Source organism: Epinephelus fuscoguttatus, linkage group LG5, assembly GCF_011397635.1.
Source record: "Epinephelus fuscoguttatus linkage group LG5, E.fuscoguttatus.final_Chr_v1".
Lineage (NCBI taxonomy): Eukaryota > Metazoa > Chordata > Actinopteri > Perciformes > Serranidae > Epinephelus > Epinephelus fuscoguttatus.
In genome coordinates, this window is record NC_064756.1 from 37,078,573 (window position 1) to 37,099,074 (window position 20,502).

General features: G+C 42.1%; 1 protein-coding gene across 1 annotated transcript in view; it reads left to right on the forward strand.

Annotated features, from left to right (window-relative positions):
• galnt17 (polypeptide N-acetylgalactosaminyltransferase 17) overlaps positions 1-20,502 on the forward strand; it is a 43,025-nt gene that overhangs the window by 16,580 nt on the left and 5,943 nt on the right. The window contains exons 5-11 of the mRNA XM_049577522.1: positions 6,416-6,590; positions 10,055-10,252; positions 11,708-11,825; positions 13,449-13,634; positions 13,981-14,118; positions 15,149-15,244; positions 16,642-16,803. Coding sequence (XP_049433479.1) covers positions 6,416-6,590; positions 10,055-10,252; positions 11,708-11,825; positions 13,449-13,634; positions 13,981-14,118; positions 15,149-15,244; positions 16,642-16,803 — 1,073 coding nt within the window. The remainder of the gene's footprint in view (positions 1-6,415; positions 6,591-10,054; positions 10,253-11,707; positions 11,826-13,448; positions 13,635-13,980; positions 14,119-15,148; positions 15,245-16,641; positions 16,804-20,502) is intronic.

Sequence of the window (20,502 nt, forward strand, 5' to 3'; positions counted from 1 at the left end):
TGTTTGGGTCGGGGGGGGGGGGGGGGGTGCTGATGAGTTGATTTAGAGATCAAAGGTGGAGCAGTCTTTGACGCTCAGGAAGCAGCAGACCCTGTTTGGTGTTGTTTGGAGTCTGTTGGAGCTCAAAACAACCGCAGGCAAACAGAGAGAGCAGATCCGTGTCATCTTTCTGTGGGTGTGCCATTTGCGTGTCTTTTCTTTATTTAAAGTGAAAAATGTGTACTTATGGTGGAGATTTTCATTTGGTTGATGATATTAATTACAGGCCTTGATGGTTGGGTAGTATAATTAAATAATGACAAAAGTGGTTGTATAGACAAGTGGTGATCTTCTTAAACCCTAGACAAAAGATAATATGATAAATTGGACATAACTACTGTGAAGCTATTTAATTTTTGTGACGCCCTACCTCAGCTGTAACGCAGGGTGTCATGAAAATCCTGGTTTGGAATTAACAGAATGGGCCTCATTCACCAACCGCTCTTGTAAAGAGATTTCTTCTTAAAACCCGCTAACGCAGTTTTCACCAAGATTCTGACATTCACCAATGTTTTGATTGTTCATAGGTAAGAACAGAATCTACACACACTTATGCACATTGTGTGCTGACATGTTTGTGCAGAGTAATAGGTTATTGCATTTCCTTTAATTCTACAATTGTATAGCATTATAATATTTAAATAGAAATATGAATTACACATAAATTCAAGTTATTATTTTTTAGAATTTAGAGTATTTTTTAAAATAATTATTTGCCATCTAATAACTTGTGATTGATGACGCTAAAAAATATCACATAGAAAAAGGGACAAAGCATCATGCCGATGAAGTTATTAACTTACATTAACATTGTGTGAAGAGTCCTCCTTCCACCTTGTCTCCCCCTCTCTAACTCTGTCTCTTCCTCCCTCTTTCTGTCTCTCTCTCTCTCTCTCTCTCGCTCTCTCTCAAACACACACACATTTTTGTAGAGGGAAACTGATGTAGACTTGTCTTAGGGCTTTCTTGAGAAGAATAAAAAAGAAAAACTAAGGAAGATATTGGTGAATTTTGAATATACATTGTTTGTGTTATTGTTAAAAATATGTTTATAAACATCCCAAAACGTGTCTTACATTATGCAAAATACTTTCCGTGTGTTACTCATTTAAAATGTAGGGGAGGCGGTGGCTCAGGAGGTAGAGCAGTCGTGTACCAATCAGTAGGTTAATGATTCGATTCCTGGTGACGTATGTAGCGTGAGATGAGAGATGTAGTTTATGCTGCGGTTTCACACAAAACTCAGTGGCACTGTGATTCTCTTGACTCGCAAAATTATCTTTTAATTTGAAGAACATCGTATATGTAATTCATGGCACAATTCAAATGTCTGTCGCCATTAACTACCATTCAGTTTTTGTCTGAAATAAGATCCTGTGGTGGTCCACTGGAGGGGTGGGACTTTGCCTCTCAGTTCTGTCAGCCGACAAAACTGTTTACTGCGCAGCAATGATCATTTGTGTGCAAAGTGTGTTAGCACTTTCTAAATGGGAGCCTAAGGATGGTCTTCTCCAGATTTTTTATGATTCATTTTTATATCACATGTTTTATGATACATTATTGATCTGAAGTCTGGAGGCTGCTATGATTCGCTTTGTTGAAAATGCAACAAAGTGAAAATGTGAATGGCCCAATCTAGAGTAAGTGTTAAATTTGTCCGTTCTGGGCTACTGTAGAACAACATGGTGGACTCTGCTGAAGAGCACCATCTCTGTATGTAGATATTAAAGCCATAGTTGGTAATCCTGTTCAGAAACACTTCTTGTTATACTGGGTGAAATGGTCCTTCCATCCTGAGAGTAGTCAATACATAATGTGTTCAGAAAAAGGAATGAAAAAAATCCGACCTCTGTGAAAGCTGCAGGCCTGTAAAAACTCTGACCAATCCCTGCCATTCGGTGTGAAAGGAAAGAACCAATTAGATGCCTTCATGTCTCGTATTGCCTGATTGCCTAAAGTTTGTGTGGGGCCAAGGCTTTGGACGGAGCACTGACGGGAGGGGGAGCAGGGGGTGGAGCTTAGAGGAGGTGCAGCTTTCAAATCTTGCTAGCTCTCCAACATTACCAACTATGGCTTTAATGGCTAATTTTAAGGCAACAAAAACAAAATTCTTATTTCCAGGTGAGTATAACCTAATGAAAATATTTTTTGCCAAAAGATGCCCCTACATCCTACACACTAGACTTTAAAGTAGTTACAGTATTGTGAAATGCCCTAACTATTCAAGAATAAAGGTCAACATTTTAAAGTCCTCTTAAAAGACATCATGCTTAGTAATATTCTTTCCTTTGCAGTCTCTCTCTCAGACAACACCTTGTATGTTTCCTACATCCTTTATGTAACTATTCCTGCTCGGCTGCTGCTGCTGTTTGCAGCTGCTGGATTCTTTTGCTACAGACAGCATGCTAAGAGATAAAAGCAGAAAAATATAAGCTGTTATACCATGTACTGTTGTACTTCAATTATAAAACATTGTGTTTCTAGATGCAGAGTAATAAAGGGAAATATTATGAAGCATTTTGAAGCAATAATGTCCTTTTTGCACAATTAGTTAATATATATCTGTAAAATGCATTTACTGAATATCAACTTATTAATATGTCACATCAGTGCAGCTCTTCTCCATGTACTAATAGAAACTTGGATCAGGTAACTGCCAGCCACTTGGCAGCTCCAGTGCGAGCAACAGCTGGTGTGTTTGAATATCTGCAGGTACAGGAGCAACAACTCGCTGCATGTTCACCCCGTCACACAGCATCACTGCCAGTAAGAGGTCTGACCACCAGTACTGCTGGGAAACACAAACTGTAAACATGCATGCTTCTCTCTCCTGCGCCAAACCAGCATCATACACCTGCCCTCCTTTGGTAATGACCCAGACAGTGTACCAGCACCAGAGTCTGGCTGCTGTAAACATTGCTGTATCATCATAGTTAATCGCTATGATTAACTGTAATTAAACAATTAAAAGTGTTAAATGTCGTTGGAGGCAATGGCAGGCCAACAATACAAACCATTATCATATATTTTGGTCTTACCCTGTTCTGGCAGCTTACTGGAAGAATATCCATCAGACTTTAGAGGAGGTATTCAGTACCACTGTCCTTGTACTTATGCAATATTCCACAAGAGATAAACTCCAAAGATAGAACTGTAATGACAACTCTGCTGGCAGTATGTAAAAAAAAAAGGCAATAACTCATAAATAGCTGAAGCCCCAGGCCCCATTGAGGACTGGATAGACGTAGTTCATCAAATATATACAGTGGAGAAACTGACATATCCCCACACCAAGATAAATTCACCAGTATATGATCAAGGTGGACTGACTTTATAAAAACCCCAACATCAAGACTACGTGAGACACGTGCATTTTTTTCAGTTTTTTATTTTTTTAATTTTAAATACTTTATCTTGAATACTGCCATTCCTTCCACTTGTTTTGTAATGTGTGTAGTTCTCTTTGGTAGCAGCAGGTAATGCTGGTGAAATACTGCCAGTGGGGAAAGAACTCGATAGATTATGCAATATTTCCACTGTGATTTAATTGAATTAATAAATTAATCGCCTCACAGCAAGAGGGTTGCCGGTTCGATCCCGGGCGTGGGAGCCCTTCCGTGTGGAGTTTGCATGTTCTCCCCGTGTCAGCGTGGGTTCTCTCCGGGCACTCCGGCTTCCTCCCACAGTCCAAAGACATGCAGATTGGGGACTAGGTTAATTGGTGACTCTAAATTGTCCGTAGGTGTGAATGTGAGTGTGAATGGTTGTTTGTCTCTATGTGTCAGCCCTGCGATAGTCTGGCGACCTGTCCAGGGTGTACCCTGCCTCTCGCCTGATGTAGCTGGGATAGGCTCCAGCCCCCCCGCGACCCTCAAGAGGATGAAGCGGTTAGAAGATGAATGAATGAATGAATGAATGAATAATAAATTAATTAAATTTCTTTTTATTTGGGAACTAATTGGTCAAAGTATGACTTTGGGACAGCAAAACAAAAGTGGGGTAAAATATTTGCTCAGATAACAGAGATGGCTGTCTTGTTTTGTTTTGTTTGTTTTTTGATCTCCACCAGGCCTAAGTCTGGAGGGGATCATGCGTTTGGTCGTGTGTGTGCAAGTGTAAGTTGTGTATCTGTCTGGCCACAGCTAACCAGCTAAAGAGCCATGGGAGTCACGAAGCCCTCTTGATTTTAAGGGGTGTAATAATTTTAATTCATTATATGTCAAATTTAATTCATTTATGTGTCAAAAACAAATACATTTAAGGGTTATTTTAAAATCTTATTCCTTTATTTAAAATAAATGAGTACATTAGTATAGAACATTTTTAAAATATGTATGGCAAGGATCCGGGCGTGTGTAACATATGAAAAAAGTTTGGGAACCACTGGATTACACCAGTGGTTATGATCCACTAAAATTAGGCACATTACAAGATAAATTAGTCCTTGTTTTTGTTATCTTTGCCACCATCTTGACTGTGGGCAAGGGACAGTGCCACTGGTCGCAGCTCTCTGCAGTCTGGCTGCAACCTGATTTTGTTCTTTTCCTTTGGTGTCATACCACACCAGGAGTGTTTCAGAAGTGGAGTGTTTTGTCTTCCACTTTTGTAAACTTACAGATTTTATTGATTTGGTCAATTTTTCTTGATATTTATATTTCTACCACAAGTAAGCAGGCTCTGTAGTTAAAAGATAACTTTGGTATTTTTCAAACTGGGCCCTATTTCCCCATGTGTATGTGTGCGTATGATTCATAGGTACAACTCGTTCTAAAATTGGTTCAGTATTGAGGGAGGCGGATGCAGCCAGGAGCCGCGAAACGAGCTAAAACAGTAACGGAGGCAAATGCGTCCCGTATAAGTTTGCGCATTAAAAGTGCTTTTTTTCACCACTGACCGGTTCAGATGGCCAGTGCTATCTCTGTAAATAGCATACTAGCCTTTCCCTTACCTCTGGGCTGTGTGATGTCACGAGCTTTGCTCCACTGTGTCTGTAGCTCTCTCTATTCGCGGGACAGCCATTTTCTTGAGGAAGAGGTGTTTTGGGATTGGATGTCTTCTCTTCTTCGGCTGGCAGTAGTCATCTTGGGAGAAGTGAGCACTGCAGACCCGATGGTCTGCAAGGCGCAGTGTCTGGACAGGAGTGTTAGCATCCATTTGTAGCACAACTAGCCACAACTTCAGCATCTCGCCATCTGACAAAGGCAGCCTATGAAAGCTTTAAGCTTTACGGGCTGTTGCGCGACATCCTGTTCTTGCGTTCGGGAAAAAGGCCCGTTTATTTGAGCCCTCCCTCTCTCTGCTTCAATGCTGACTGACAGCTGACTCCACTCATACCACACTCACCACTGCCCCAGGGTCGCTACAATATGCTATTTACAGAGATAGCACTGGCGATCTGAACCGGTCAGTGGCGAAAAAAAGCACTTTTAATGCGCAAACTTATACGGCACGCATTTGCCCCCGTTACCGTTTTAGCTCATTTCGCGACTCCTGGCTGCATCCGCCTCCCTCAATACTGAACCAATTTTAGAACGAGTTGTACCTATGAATCATACACACACATACACATGGGGAAATAGGGCCCAGGTTGAAAAATACCGAAGTTATCCTTTAAATTGTTTCTGTCTGTTTTGGGCAAGGCAAGTTTTATTTAAATAGCACATTACAGAGACAAAATAAATTTGAGGCAATTGTTTGTGTTTATTGTTATGTCCTACTTTGTTTTGCTGTGGCATACAGACAAAGTTAATACCGTTCAAAGTCCAGTTTTGCCATGGCTCAGTCAAAAGTAGACGAGGCACATATTTTTCTTACCTTCTGGGAGCTTCTGGAGCGTCTGCTGGAATTAAAAGAATTGTCTGGAGTGGCTGCGAGAAGCTGGGTGGAGATCTGCACTCTGCTGAGTGCATGTTACTAGTCTATAGTTTGTTTGTTTTGTGGGCTTGTTTATTTTCCAATCGCTAATTTCCTTCAAATACTTAATAGTGTTGTGGTTTATAATTATCAGATTAGGCTTGTAGTAAAGCATTTGTAATTATCTTTTGGAAATCCTCTGGCTGCCAATAATAAACAAAATAATTTTAAAAAGTGTTAAACGTGCCTCTTTGTTGGTTCATTACAGTTTATGAAATGATGGACTCAGTCATTTTTTTCTTCTGTAAATATTTTGCAAATCAATCAAAAGCATTTCACTGAGAGCTTTAGAGAAATTACCTATTATTTTAGCCCTTTGATTTGAGAGGTCAAAGGTCAAGATCAGCTACTGTATTGTGCTGTAATATGTTGTTGATGGACACATCAGCAGAAAGGATGATGCTGTGATCTCTAACCGACATCTGTTTTGTTCTGTGTGTAACCTTTGTTATATGGACTGCAGAGCAGCTGAAAGGACCACTGGAAGAGTACGTGAACAAGCGCTACCCCGGCCTGGTGAAGATTGTCAGGAACCAGAAGAGAGAGGGGCTGATTCGAGCCAGAATTGAGGGCTGGAAGGTGGCCACCGGTGAGGTGACTGGATTTTTTGACGCCCATGTGGAGTTCACCCCATCCTGGTGAGCAAGTCTGACATTTTAGGATCCCCCTCTCTCTTTTTGGGTAAAGTGAACTTTACTTGGCTAAATTTATGAATATTGGAACCAAATATTGTAAGACCTACTGAATTACAAGTCATGATAAGGTAACAGCATTACAATAGTGCACTCTGTGTATCACTTTTAAAGACTGTTACAGAGTGCTTTACAGAATCATTGAAGGATAAGATAAGGATAAGATAAGGAGAGAAAGAGAAGGGTTGAGCCTGTAGAATCAGGATTAAAAGATACCATAGGACAGACACTGCTGTTCACAAGTTTGGAACTAGCTGTTATATTGATTTTTTTCTTCTTTCCTTCAATAACAAGTATTTTAATAGAGATAAAAACAGACACCAAATGTATTATTTACATTTGAAATAGTTTTGGCCCAACAAAGAAGTATTAAATGTTCAGTGTGTAGGATTTAAGGGGATCTATGGGCAGAAATGAGATATAATAAGTATGATTTCTATAGTCTGTAATCACCTAAAAATAAGTGTTTTTTTTATTTTTACATAAAACTGATTTATTGAGTGTTTTTAGCGGTTTAACTCACAGAATCTGTTTGTTTTGGAGAGTAAGAGACCTGTGTATAATTTGGCTCCTGGTAAAAACCTCCTGAACAATGAATACTGAAGGAAATCAACAGGGAATTCACGCTTGGCACATGGAAGAAGTTTCAAGTGGTGTGGTCCTACACACTGCACTTTTGAAATGAATCAAACTTCCATTTAGTCAATGTCCCCACAGTGTTGGGGACATTGACTAAATGGATGAGTGTTGAGCCATGAACTTGGATTTTAAATTTAAAAGCGTCAGTGACCTTTGATCTTTACTGAACCACAACGGTGCAACTGGGCACTAAATATTGAGCTACTGTGTTTTCCCATGCACTCTACTCAGTGGTTAGATTGAAGAGATTTAGACTGATTTGTTAGTCCATAGTATGTTCAGCTTATATTCACTGATTCAGTTCCAGTTGTTGTGCTAACCCTAAACTAACCTACATGTACAACACAAAGATTTCATAGAAAATAGCATGTTTGTTAAAAGGACTTTCTACAACCTAAAAGCATCAAAGACCATTCATAAATATTGAGTAGTCCCCTCAGAGATCTGACTGGACCCATCAAGCTTTTATGGCAAGCGATCCAAACTTTTGAAAATAGTGTATAACTCATCAAATAACAAACAAAACATAAAGCATATGACATCAGACATTGGTATGCTGTCCAGATGGAGTCAAAGACTACTAACGCTGCACAAATGCCTATGAATGACGCTGTCTACGGCTGTTGCAGTCATAGACTGTATATATACCCCCACTGTACCCTGCTCTCTTGCTTTGGTGATGTCATTCGGAGCCAGAATCCGTGCAGTAGCGATCTCTGCGGGTGTCCAACCAATCACGAGCAGCGCCACTGAATGTGAGCCCACCGATTGGCTCACACAGTTGTTAATCAAATTGTAAACGCATGTTTATAGCATTAAAAAACTAAACAAAACCAACTTATAAGAAAAATGAACACTTGAACATACAGCAGCGTGATAAAAACTACCTTAAATGACAGAAACCCTCTTTGGGAAACATGTGTTAGATGTTTACTTTGAGTTTTTAGTTTGGCCCATGTCCAATCCATTAACATGGAAAGGGCGGGCTTTATGACCTATACTGCAGCCAGCCACCAGGGTGTGATTGAAATGTTTCGCCTTCACTTCTAGGGCGCCGTCATGTCGTCCATCTTTATATACAGTCTATGGTTCTAATTGATCAAATTGGGAAAAAACAAGGGTGACTTTAAGTCCTGAAAATATCAGGACATAAAGAGGAAATGTTTTTTTAAAAAAAAAAACCCTCACTGAGAAACAGCAGCAGATGTGGATCAACAACCTTCATCTTCAGATTAATGTCAAGAATACTCAAGAACCTTCACTCATTTGGCCAAAAACAAGATGGCAGCCATTTAAGTTTTGGACCAAACCACCAGAGATGGGGGACTTGAGTCACTTGACTCTGACTCGAGTCACAAATATGATGACTTGAGACTTGCTTGACTAACATTGATAAAAGACTCGACTTGACTTTGACTTTGTATTCATGACTTGAGACTTGACTTTGACTTGAGACAGATGACTCAGAGGTACTTGGCTTTAATTCAGTATTAAAGTCACCGTTGCACCGTTGGGCGTCACTTCTGTTTACGTTCAACAATGTTATCAAACACAACGGAGCTAGCTCCTCCCCTGTCCTGAAGCGCCGACATAAAAAGTGTTTGGAAAAACGTAATTTGAACTCTGTTTTTAGCCTCATTGTACCCTGTAGCTCTAACTGCCTCTCTGTGCACCGCGTTCACGTGTGTGCACTTGCGCGAGACTGTGAGACATGGGCACGGCGTTCATGTGTGTGTGCTTGCTTTCGCTGGTCTTGCGCTGGCTGGTTGGTGCAGCCTGGACCCATTTTTGTTGCCATTTGCGGAGCCTGGGCTGCCTACAGAGACCAGACTTTTTCACAGCATATTCAGAGGACATGTAGCTAGCGGATCGTGAGGAGGTGTTTGCTGTATGTGACATATGACTTGACTTGTGACTTGCTTGACCTGAGCAATGACTCAACTTGACTTGCTTGACTTATAGCAGGGACTTGACTTGACTTGCTTGATTCTCACCACAACTAACTTGGGACTTGCTTGAGACTTGAAGGTAAAGACTTGAGACTTGCTTGTGACTTGCACATGTGTGACTTTCCCCCATGTCTGCATACCACACACAAAATAGTTACAGTAGAACATTAGTAACATCAGGTCTTGATGACGCTGTCATTTGTAATGAAGATCGTGTCCACACTGGGCAAATTGGTTAAGTTGTGGGAAAAATCATTTGTCTTTGTTTTGTAAGGATCATGTCCAACATGAGTTTCAGTTTTCTGATGATACCTGCTGCCTGCAGGTTCGTCCAACCCTTTTATGTAATCACTTAACTCTATTTCCAGATCAGGTAGTATATGGATTTATCATTTCCTACCCTCCATCTGAATTTTACGCATCATAATAGTCACGTGATTGCAAACAAGCAATAAAATCAGATATTGCTGAGAAGCCTGCTCATAAAAGTACATTTCCAGATGTAAACAGTTGACTGTTTACAACTTTTTGCTTTGTCCCACTGACACCTTTTTGTGGGTCTCCTGCTCATTTTCAAACTCAGTGTGTACTTTAGAGTAGATACACAACCCAGTTCACTCAGCATAAATAGACACATGCCCTGCAGAGCTGCACTGAGCTGAATCAAATAGAATTAGTAATAATGCTGGTACAACTTGAGGGACCTTATAGCTGACTGAAGTAGGTGAGAGAGTGGAGATCTGGAGTGAAGCTCTGTGCCTTCTGTCTTTTAGTTTGTGTCTGTAAAGTGTGTACATGTGTATGTGTTTACACTTTTGTCAGGGCCGAGCCGGTTCTGACCAGAATAAAAGAGGACCACAAGAGGATCATCCTACCCTCCATCGACAACATCAAGCACGACACATTCGAGGTGGAACGCTACGAGAACTCAGGCCATGGCTACAACTGGGAGTTGTGGTGCATGTACATCAATCCACCCAAACAGTGGTGGGATGATGGAGACACATCAGCTCCTATCAGGCACGTCAACTTCATTTATGTTAACGTACACTTAGATGAAGCTATGCGCAAACAGAATGCAACAGTGGAAATCGGCCATATATTTTAGCATGTTTACAGCTGGTATTAAAATGCATCTTGAGTGATCTGATCACAACTGGTCTGTACAAATCTGTCATTAGAATGTGTCTCCACATGTGTCCCGAGTGACCACCTGCGATCGTATCTTACTTACCCGCTTATTATGCAAATTAACATGTGAAATATATCTGTTCGCAAAGACCAAATGTATCGTTGTTTTTAACCGGTGGGAGGTTTGTCATGTTATACACATACCTACAGCCTTCAATATTTAAAATAAGTGAAATCTTATTTAATAGTAAGGCTAAACGTGGTGTATTGACAGCTCTTCTTTGCCCTATTCTCTCTCTCTTTGACTCTGTGTGTTTAAAATGAGACTGCTAGGAGATTACTGCTGTGGTAGCGTGAGCTCCTTGCTGGGACAGCTGGTAAGAGTCCGCCCAGCCACAAACAGTGAAAGGGCAAACTGTTAGCATCATGTGGCAAACATTACCGGTCATTAATGGGGTTAACAATGGAGTCGAGCCATTTTATGGTTGGTGTAAGATTTTTGGGACTGTTTTACAGCTGCTGTGTTAGCTTGTGCTAACTGGGCAGACATTGAACTGACTGTTCACTGGGAGTAGGGCAGCTCCAGAGATGGTCCTTCAGCTCTGCGTAAATGCACTGAAAGGAAGTTTTCTTATGTGGTGGGGTGTCAGATAAGCAAGGACATCTGCTGTGTAGATGATCCTTCAATGTGGCCCGGGACACATCAGCGTACATGGTTCTGAAAGAATGTGGCCACATGTGGCCCAGACCACACCTGAATGTGGTCTGTGTGATCAGATCTCAAGACGCATTGAGAACGCATTTGGTGCACTCACGCCTCAACACTAGAGCTGTCCACTTTATATCCCATCACCCAGGATCATGTTAATACAAGGTGTAGACAGCACCGGCCTTTGCTGGCTAAAAAGGACAGACACATTTCCAAGGATGCAGATTCATGTTTGCATTTGCACATAAAGACACACAGGCTTCTCTTTATAAGTTCTTTATGATTTTCATTTAAATATACTATAATCCAGTAGTTTTAAGCAGCTTTTGTGTCCTCCCTTTAGTAAAAGTTTACAATTTGGGAAAAATGATTAGAGGAAAACTACAAATAAGCTGTTCATTAAGTACCAGACAGAAAAACAGAAAAAAAGATCTTTATTTTCACCAGGATATTTGTGTTTATTCTGATTTTCATCCATTTTAAAAAAAAAAATCCCAAATAAACTCTGATGATAAGTGGATTTGAAAATACATTGTGTTTACACGTGTGCAAAAATGTGCAGATTCACATGCTACACATCTGCATGTATACTGTATATAGAATCATACAAATGTTGTTGTGTTTCATCATTGCAGGACTCCTGCGATGATTGGCTGCTCCTTCGTGGCCAACCGCAACTACTTCGGAGAGCTCGGCCTGCTTGACTCAGGCATGGACGTCTATGGAGGGGAAAACATCGAACTGGGCATCAAGGTTTGTGTGTCACCCAGTTTCTTCTTGTTCCTGCTCCCTCTTTAACCCTGTAGGTTTAAGTAGAGCAGTGGCCACCGCAGCGTGGCACCGCTGATAAATGAGGCCCCATTAAAAGTCCTGGAGGACCAGTCCTGTGTGTGCAGCTCACAGCAGGGCAATGGAGATAAATAGGTCACATGGAGTGAGAACGTTGGGGAGTTTGTTGCTGTACACTTGTTCTGCAGGGTTGTTTCCTTGTTTTTGCTAAAAGGCAGATGGAAGAATGTCAGACATTTTCCAAATCTCTCAGGGACCATATATAACTAGTAGTGCATTAAACATTTCTACCGAATAATGGAGCTAGAACAGTGACATTAAAATTAAGCTTTGAAAATAAAATTTGGCATTGAAAAATGAACCATTACCATTGAAAAAAGTTTTACATACACATTACATTACAATACATTTTATTTTATCATTGTTGGGTTTTTTTGCATTTTGATGTGTTTTTCAATGACAATCTTCTGAATTTTTGGTCATGTCACTCTTGGAGGACTTTGAGTCCAGAAGAGATGTTCTCTCTAGTATGTAGATTATATGTAAATCCCACTGTCCTTCCCTGAAACCCTTAAACCCCTCACTCTTCACACCAAAACAGTGACAGAAAGTTGAAACTGAAAAAGAGTGAAAGAAAAATTAAAACTAATAAAAGAGTGACATGAAAAGAAAAAAAAACAGAAGTTTGTTTTTAAATAACACAACATAATGCAAAAATATAAACATTTAAATATTTTTTTAAATATCTATGTTTTGTTTTTTTTCCAGTGGAACTTTTACACTGTTCTTTTGTAATGTCAGATTTAAGTTTTTGATGCCAAAAGTTACTGTTTTGCATTCCTTCCTTGAGCTAGAGGATGTTGTTAGCTGTAATCATAAAACGAATACCAAACTCTTTTTATTTTATGGCACATGTAATTCAGTCTTACCACTCATTACCTACCACAGGCATGTATTTCAAGCTAGACCATCGAGAGATAGATGTTTTTCTCAGACTTGGTGGAGACCAAACCAGAGCTATAGAGAGAGTGAACGCTGGACTTAATGGAGCAGTGTGTAGGATTTAGTGGTGTCTAGGGGTGAGGATTGCAGTTTGCCACTAGCTGAATCTTCTCCCTGTTAGAATTCATTCATTATTCAGGAGGTTTTTACCAGGAGCCACATCAATCGCAGAGGTCTCCTCCTCTCCAAAACAAATGGACCAAGTGATTTAAAGCACTAAAAACACCGAATAAAGCAGTTTCATGTTACAAATCAGTCCCAGTTTCAGACTCAGTGCAGCTTGTTGCAGACGTGCCACTGGCCCAGCACCTGCAGATGTGTGCTCACCTTTTTTCTCTTATAACTTAAGATCCAGATGTTCAGGAGGTTTTTACTGAGAGCTGACTTATCCGCAGAGGATTTATCAGGTGATCAGAAAAATAAATGTCTGCTGTTAGCCACCAATCAACATTAAAAGTGAGGGATATTTGTGGTGGCTGTCCGTCTGTTAGCTAGTTTTCTTATTCTCTGCCCTCTAGTGGCAAAACAAATATTATTGCTACCCTCTAGTTAATTCCCTTGTTCTTTAATGCTATCTTCCTACAGGTGTGGCTATGTGGAGGCAGTATGGAGGTGCTGCCTTGTTCCAGGGTCGCTCACATCGCACGGATGAAGAAACCCTACCACAGTAACATAGCTTTTCACACACGGCGTAACGCTCTACGCGTGGCTGAGGTCTGGATGGATGAGTACAAGTCTACTGTCTACCTGGCCTGGAACATCCCAATGGAGGTGAGAGAGGGCTGTTGCTATGGCAACAACTCCTACAGAGAGGATGTTGCTAGCGACTGTGCTCTTCCTCTGTTGTTTATTGCACATGAACTATTGGCATTAATTTTCTGTGCATGAAATCATTCTTTACATGAGCTCTTTTGAATAAGTGAAGTACAAACTTTTATAAACTTGGAATTATTTTAATTATTATTGTGCTAGTAATCAAAAGAAAAAAAGCAAAATGGACATTTGAGTAAAAATGTTAAAATTATTATCATATAATTATATTATTTTAAGTATTAATGTAGAAGAAATGCCTCTGTATTGCAACGACGTCCCTTAATGACTCTTTGTGCCTTTGCAGAACCACGGCATTGATTACGGAGACATCTCTCAGAGAGTTGCACTGAGGAAGAGTCTAAAGTGTAAGAGCTTTGAGTGGTACCTTGACAATGTTTACCCAGAGATGAGGAGGTACAACAACACGCTGTTCTACGGAGAGGTGAGACAACACTCAAACTGACATGAAGCAGAAAGAGACCACACAGAGAAGCTTGTACGTCTAAGCAGGGTTCCCACACATTTTCATGGACAAAATTTCAAACCCTTATATGACTCTTCAAGGACCTATAATTAAATGTCCAAGGCCATTCACAATCTATAAATGCATAATTAGAACTGTGTAGTAGTTTACTCCAAATGTTAATTACATATGAAAATTAAACGACGACCTTTTCCACTCTCACAATTAGTTATGTTCATGTTCAGGCACAGTCAATACATTATCCTTTTAAGGAACTCATATCAGTCTGGCACTGGCTTTCAAGCATGAGAGGAAACAGAGGCAGTTGTACTATCAGTGTATGTTTAATGCATTTCATTATAAACCAATTTCTGGATGCAAGTGTGAAAAACACTTTTGCAACATATGTGTGTAGGCAGTGTTCGAATTTTCGTGGCAGTCAGGAGAGGGAAGATACAGTACAAGTACACATGCACACTTATACATGAATGTGCCTGCCTATAACAACAAATAAACAGTTATTCACCATTTTTGTTTGTTTGTTTTTAAATTGGTCTATGCAGAGAAACCCCAAAAATGCTAACACCTAGTAAGCAGCCAATGGTTTGCACTAAGACTAAACGCAGTGAGAAAATGAAGACACATATGTGATGTCAAACAAAATGCTGTCATGCAGCAGTACATGTTAAAACTGTGTTATGTCAGAAAATTTACTGTTATGTTACACTACATGGTTATCCATGAAACCATTAATTCCATACACACAACAAAATTTCATGACTTTCTTAAAACTTTTAAGGATTTTACTAATACATGCCTGGAAAGTGAAATGAAATAATGTTTAGATTTTTTAAATTTGTGTTCTACCTTGCTCATAGCACCCACACGCAGTAATGCTGATAGTGGCCATGATTTTTTGAGAATACCAAAATACTGTTTGAGAATCTTCATACACTGTGAAAAAGAAGTGAAACTGAGTGTGATTTTCAGAAACTCTTTTTGATTTCAGACCCGTAACTCTAAAGCAAGCCACCTGTGTATGGATCAGGGTTTGAAGGAGAACCACACGGCCACCCTGCACCCCTGCCATGGTTGGGGTCCTCAGGTACAACACAGACACGAGGGGCTCCGCCAGTTAGCCACAGAGTGCATCTCTCACCAATGTCTTTGCTTCTCTCTTGAAAACACACACAACTCCTTAGTGCTTCTCACCAGTAACATGATTTACAGCTGTGTTTCTCACAAAGGCTCAGCTGTAATCCTCTTAGGAGAGAGTTCTGCTGTCAGGATAAAAATGTTTCAGTGTTGCACTTTTTGTGCTGAAGCAGTGAGTCAGCCAGTGTCAGCTCCTCAGCCCTCTGGCCTGCAGGGCATCTCTTTCTAGCTCGCAGTGGTGAACAGGTGCTTCAGGGAGCATGCTAAAAGCTAGAAGAGCTAAACTTCGGTTCTGTTAGAGTGAGTGCAGCGCAATATAACCCTTTCTACAAAGTTGCATTTCTCAGTTATCCCTCAGACAAAACCACAAGCGGTATCTAGATTTAAGTTTCTTGTAAAAATTTGGGTATGTGGTAGGAAACTTAAACAAGTGTTTCACTGCTGGAAATATCATAATGCACTGCGGCACACTGGACAAATAAACATAACAGGCATAACAGGAGCTGGGCTGTTTTTCCACAGGTAACAATATGGCAGCCAGCTGGTAACAAACAATCTCAAATAACAGTTAAAGGATGAGCTTTAATATTTTTCTGGAGACATTTTAGGTGAGAAATGGGCAACGCAGTAACAGAGTTTTAGTCTATATTTAATCAGCACTGGTGCAGTGGTTAGCATTGTCGCTTCACAGCAAGAGGGTTCCTGGTTCCAACCTGGGGTGTGGGAGCCCTTCTGTGCAGAGTTTGCATGTTCTCCCCGTGTCAGCGTGGGTTACCCTGGGTACTCCAGCTTCCTCCCACAGTCCAAAGACATGCAGGTTAGGTTAATTGGTGACTCTAAATTGCCTGTAGATGTGAATGGTTTTGTCTCAATGTGTCATCCCTGTGATAGTCTGGCGACCTGTCCAGGGTGTACCCCGCCTCTCACCCAATATAAGCTGGGATAGGCTCCAGCCCCCCTGTGACCCCTAACAGAATAAGTGGTTAGGGAAATGAATGAATGAATTCTTCTTCTGTTTGGTTTGAGGGAGAGAGAGAAGGGCAGCTCTCTCTTGATCCGTTTCTATACTCTCTGTGTCCATGGTGGCAGGCGTACGAAAATGTGGAGGTACAATCTGTAGTTGGAGCAACAGCCCTAGAGCCAGCAAAAACCAAAAAGCAGGGAGAATTGGGTGCTTTTAAGATGGAGGGAAGTTTACTACAGTTCACTTATACATACTACCCACATTGTAGTATGTAGTACAACAAAGCTGGTTGAAAATCACCAACATTAACAGTAAACACAATGTGCCATGTTTGCGACCCCTCTCAGGCTGTTGTATGAGTGCTGTCTCTGTGTTTTCCTCAGTTAGGACGTTACACCAAAGAAGGTCAGCTGTTCCTGGGTCCTCTGGGAAGCACAGGGGAGGAAACTCGCTGTGTGGTGGACGATCAGATCAGCCAGTTTCCTCAGCTCCTCAACTGTGAGAAGGTGACCAATGTGAAGCAGAAGACATGGAATTTCTCTCAGGTAAGAAGCAGAAAGAAAACTGTTTTCCTTGGTGAAATATATTGTTTCTTCACAAGAAAAGCATAATTTCATTCTTTTGTGAGTAAGACTTAACTTTAACCTTGTGGTCAAGTTGCCATACAACCATACTATTAAATATGCCTGAAATAGATTTAGTATGTCCCAATACATAGCATGTAAAAAGAAGTATGCTAAAAATACCTGGATGTCCTACTGCCTCCGGTCAGATTTTGCAGTATGCAAGCCAGCATGCTCTTCTGGCTATTCTGACCCACAGTCCTCTGCACAGCGGAAGATACGTCATATCAACTGAGCCACAAACAGATGACAGCTTGACATCTCGCTGACAGCTGTCAGAGGGCGTAATGACGGATGAAAGCAAATTCAAGTGACTGATGACCAGTCGAATAGTAAAAGTAGGAATAGTAATTGTTTAAGTGAACAAAATAATCATGAAGATAACCACCAACAAAATGACATAATAAACAATGACAAAGAAGTGCATATGTAATTTTACTTTCAAGAATATAATATGTTATAATCCCCCCTCCGGATCCACAGCCATCATGAGGTCTTTCAGTGGCCTCGAGGATGTTTTTGATGGCTCTTTTGCACAGATGACCCTTTACTCCAAGGAGTTTGAGGGTTCGACACAATGACTGGCCAGTGAATCAGCTGTGCCCCAACCTCGATTGGTTCGACACGGGCTTTCCAGCCATTGTTCCTGCACTCCACCACCAGTTCTGTGTATTTGGCCCTTTTCCACTCGTTGGCCTCTTCAATCTGGTCTTCCCAGGGGACAGTATGTTCCATTAGGACCACTGGCTTTGTTGACTCAGACGCCCATGTCTGGGCGGAGCAAAGTGGCTGAGATGTTTTCAGGGAACTTGAGCTGCTTTCCCAGGTCGAGTTGGAGATGCCCGGCCCGTGCAGTGACAAGAAGCCCTCCGGAGGCGCTTGGCTGGTGTTGTGTCTTCTCTTCGGCTCTGATGAAGGTGATGGACTGCTTGGGCGTGTGCTGGTACTTGCTGTTTTGAATCGCTCTGCTGATGGTATCTGCCAAGGCCCTAAGGACCTGGTCATGGCGTCAGCGGTACTGCCTGTCCCCCAGTGCCTTCGAGCAGCAGCTGAGGATGTGCTCCAAAGTGCCTTTCTTCTGGCACAGTTGGCATGCTGGAGTGTCTACCAAGCCCCAGCAATGCAGATTGGCTGGGCTGGGGAGAATGTCGTAAACTGACCGGATGAGAAAGTTGATGTTCTGAGGTTCGGCTCTCCAGAGCTCTGACCAGGTGATCTTACGCTGTTCAGCATTCTCCCACCTAGTCCAGGCGCCTTGTTGATATGCCGACCATCTTGGTCTGGCGGTCTTCCTCCACCTCTGCTCGTATCTCATCCTGCACCAGTTGACGCTTCTCCCTCCCTCTGGCTTTGTCATAGCGTGGTTTGGGAAAACTGCCTAGTCCTGCCCGCCCCACTGCCACATTGCCGACCAAAATGCTATGCTGTAGCCGTGCCTCCGCTCTGTCAACTGCTTCCTGTGCCTTCCACTTCCTTACGGACTTTACAAGGATTCCTGCTGAGGCGACTTTAACATCAGAGGAATCTTTGTACATCATGACCTCCCTGGCACGTGTGACCTTGAATTCTTCTGACAAGCCACTGATGGGAAGCTGCAGCTTAGTGGAATGCCCATATAGGGCAATACTGCACAGGGACTGAGGGAGCCCCAACCATCTCCGGAGAAACTGGGTGATGGTTCTTTCCAGCACCTCCACAGTGGTCATGGGCACCTCATAGACAAGAAGGGGCCAGACAAGTCTTGGCAGGACTCCATGTTGGTACATCCAGGCTTTTGAATTTTCCTGGGAGCCGCAACTTGTCGATCGCAGTGAGCCATGTTGTTAGTTCGCTCTTGGTTTGTTGGAGTGTGGCTGTATCCCTCAAGGAACTGTGAAAGATCTTCCCCAGGCTCTTGACAAGTCTTTTTGTCACCGTTGGAATTGGTGTCCGTCCCACGGTAAAGCGGAACCAACCAGCCACTCTACTTTTCTTCAGGACCAGAGACCTGGATTTGGCAGGCTTGAGACTCATCCTTGCCCATGAGATGAGTCATTCAAGCCCTTGGAGGAGCCATCTGCACCCAGGAACAGATATTGCTGTCACCGTTATAAATGAAATATAACATAAATTCCAACCTGCTAAAAGTAAAAACACAAAGTATGCGATTCGGAAAGCAGCAATAGTGCGATAAAATGTCATAAAAAAAGGTCATGGGGAGAGGACTTCCGGGTCACCGACAAGATGGCTGCGTAGGGAAAGCGCTCTCGACAAAAGAAATAGAAATTTGCCCCAAAGTTGAAGTGTTACATTAATTGGTTCACTGCCATTATATAAAGTAGAGGGGCGAGGATGACGTCTAAAGTTAAGAGTAAAAAACCTGCTCTGGACTCTGAAAAAAGCAACAAAGGACAGCAACACGGTGATGCTAACGGTAGCTCACACCCCGTTAGCCACGGCAGCGATAATATGGGAGGAGGAGAGGAGTCGGTGAGCCTGACCGTGATTCTCAGAGAGATTCGAGATTTTAGACAAGACAGCAAAAAACAGTTTGAAGATATTAAAGGAGAAATCACAAAGACCAACTCGAGGCTGGACGAAGCCGAAGCAAGGATTATGGAGAATGAAGAGAGACTGCAAAACGCGGAAGAGGCTCTAGCAGAAATGCTAACTCTACAGGAGCAGTTCCAATTGAAGCTAGCGGACCAGGAGGGACGCGCACGGAGGGAAAACGTGAGGATATATGGAGTGCCCGAAGGTGTGGAAGACGGGCCCAGAACAATGATCTCCTTCGTGGATAAGCTGCTTAAAGAGAACCTCGGCATACCCGATTCGAAGGATCTACAGATAGAGAGAGCCCACCGAGCACTGGCACCGCAACCCCCGGCAGGTGCCCAACCCAGGTCGATCCTTGTTAAATTCCTCAGTTTTAGAACGAAAGAAGAGGTGCTAAAACTAGCATGGCAAAAGAAAGGGTTCATGTGGAAAAACTGCAAAATCAACCTCGACCAAGATTATGCACCGCTTTATCCTGACCAAACGAAGGGAATACGCAGAGGCGCGGAAGGCTTTGAAAGAAAAAAACATTAAGTTCCAGACCCTGTACCCGGCCCGGCTGAGAGTTCACTATGAGGACGGGACAAAGACCTACAACACGGCGGAGGAGGCAACCTCGGATCTTGCAGCCCGGGGACTACCGGTAAAAGTTATTACGCAGCCGGTATCCCTTCTGGAGAGGATCCAGCGGAGGTCATGGCTACCAGCGAGGGCACAGCGAGCGACGCGGACCAGTGGAGCACCAGGATATAAAGAAAAGTTGCAGGTATTCAGACGGGATCAAACAGAAGATAAGGACTAATTTGAAGGAAAAATAACTGGCACGATTGATCGACCCCCAAGCAGGTAAAAGTTGAATAATAAATAGTCGCTATAATCAAGACGGAACAATTTAATTCACTATGAGAGGAGTCGAGACACTTTAGAGATTTTTTGTGGCTGTTGAGACAGCGGAGGGCCCTTTATCCCAGTTAGGGAAGAAAGGTTATCCCTCAAAACCGAGGCTGGTGAGTGAAAAAGCCTCAAGATTGGAAGTGTGGACAAAATTTATAATGTTCCTTGTTAAGAACGTTCAATGTTTCTGTT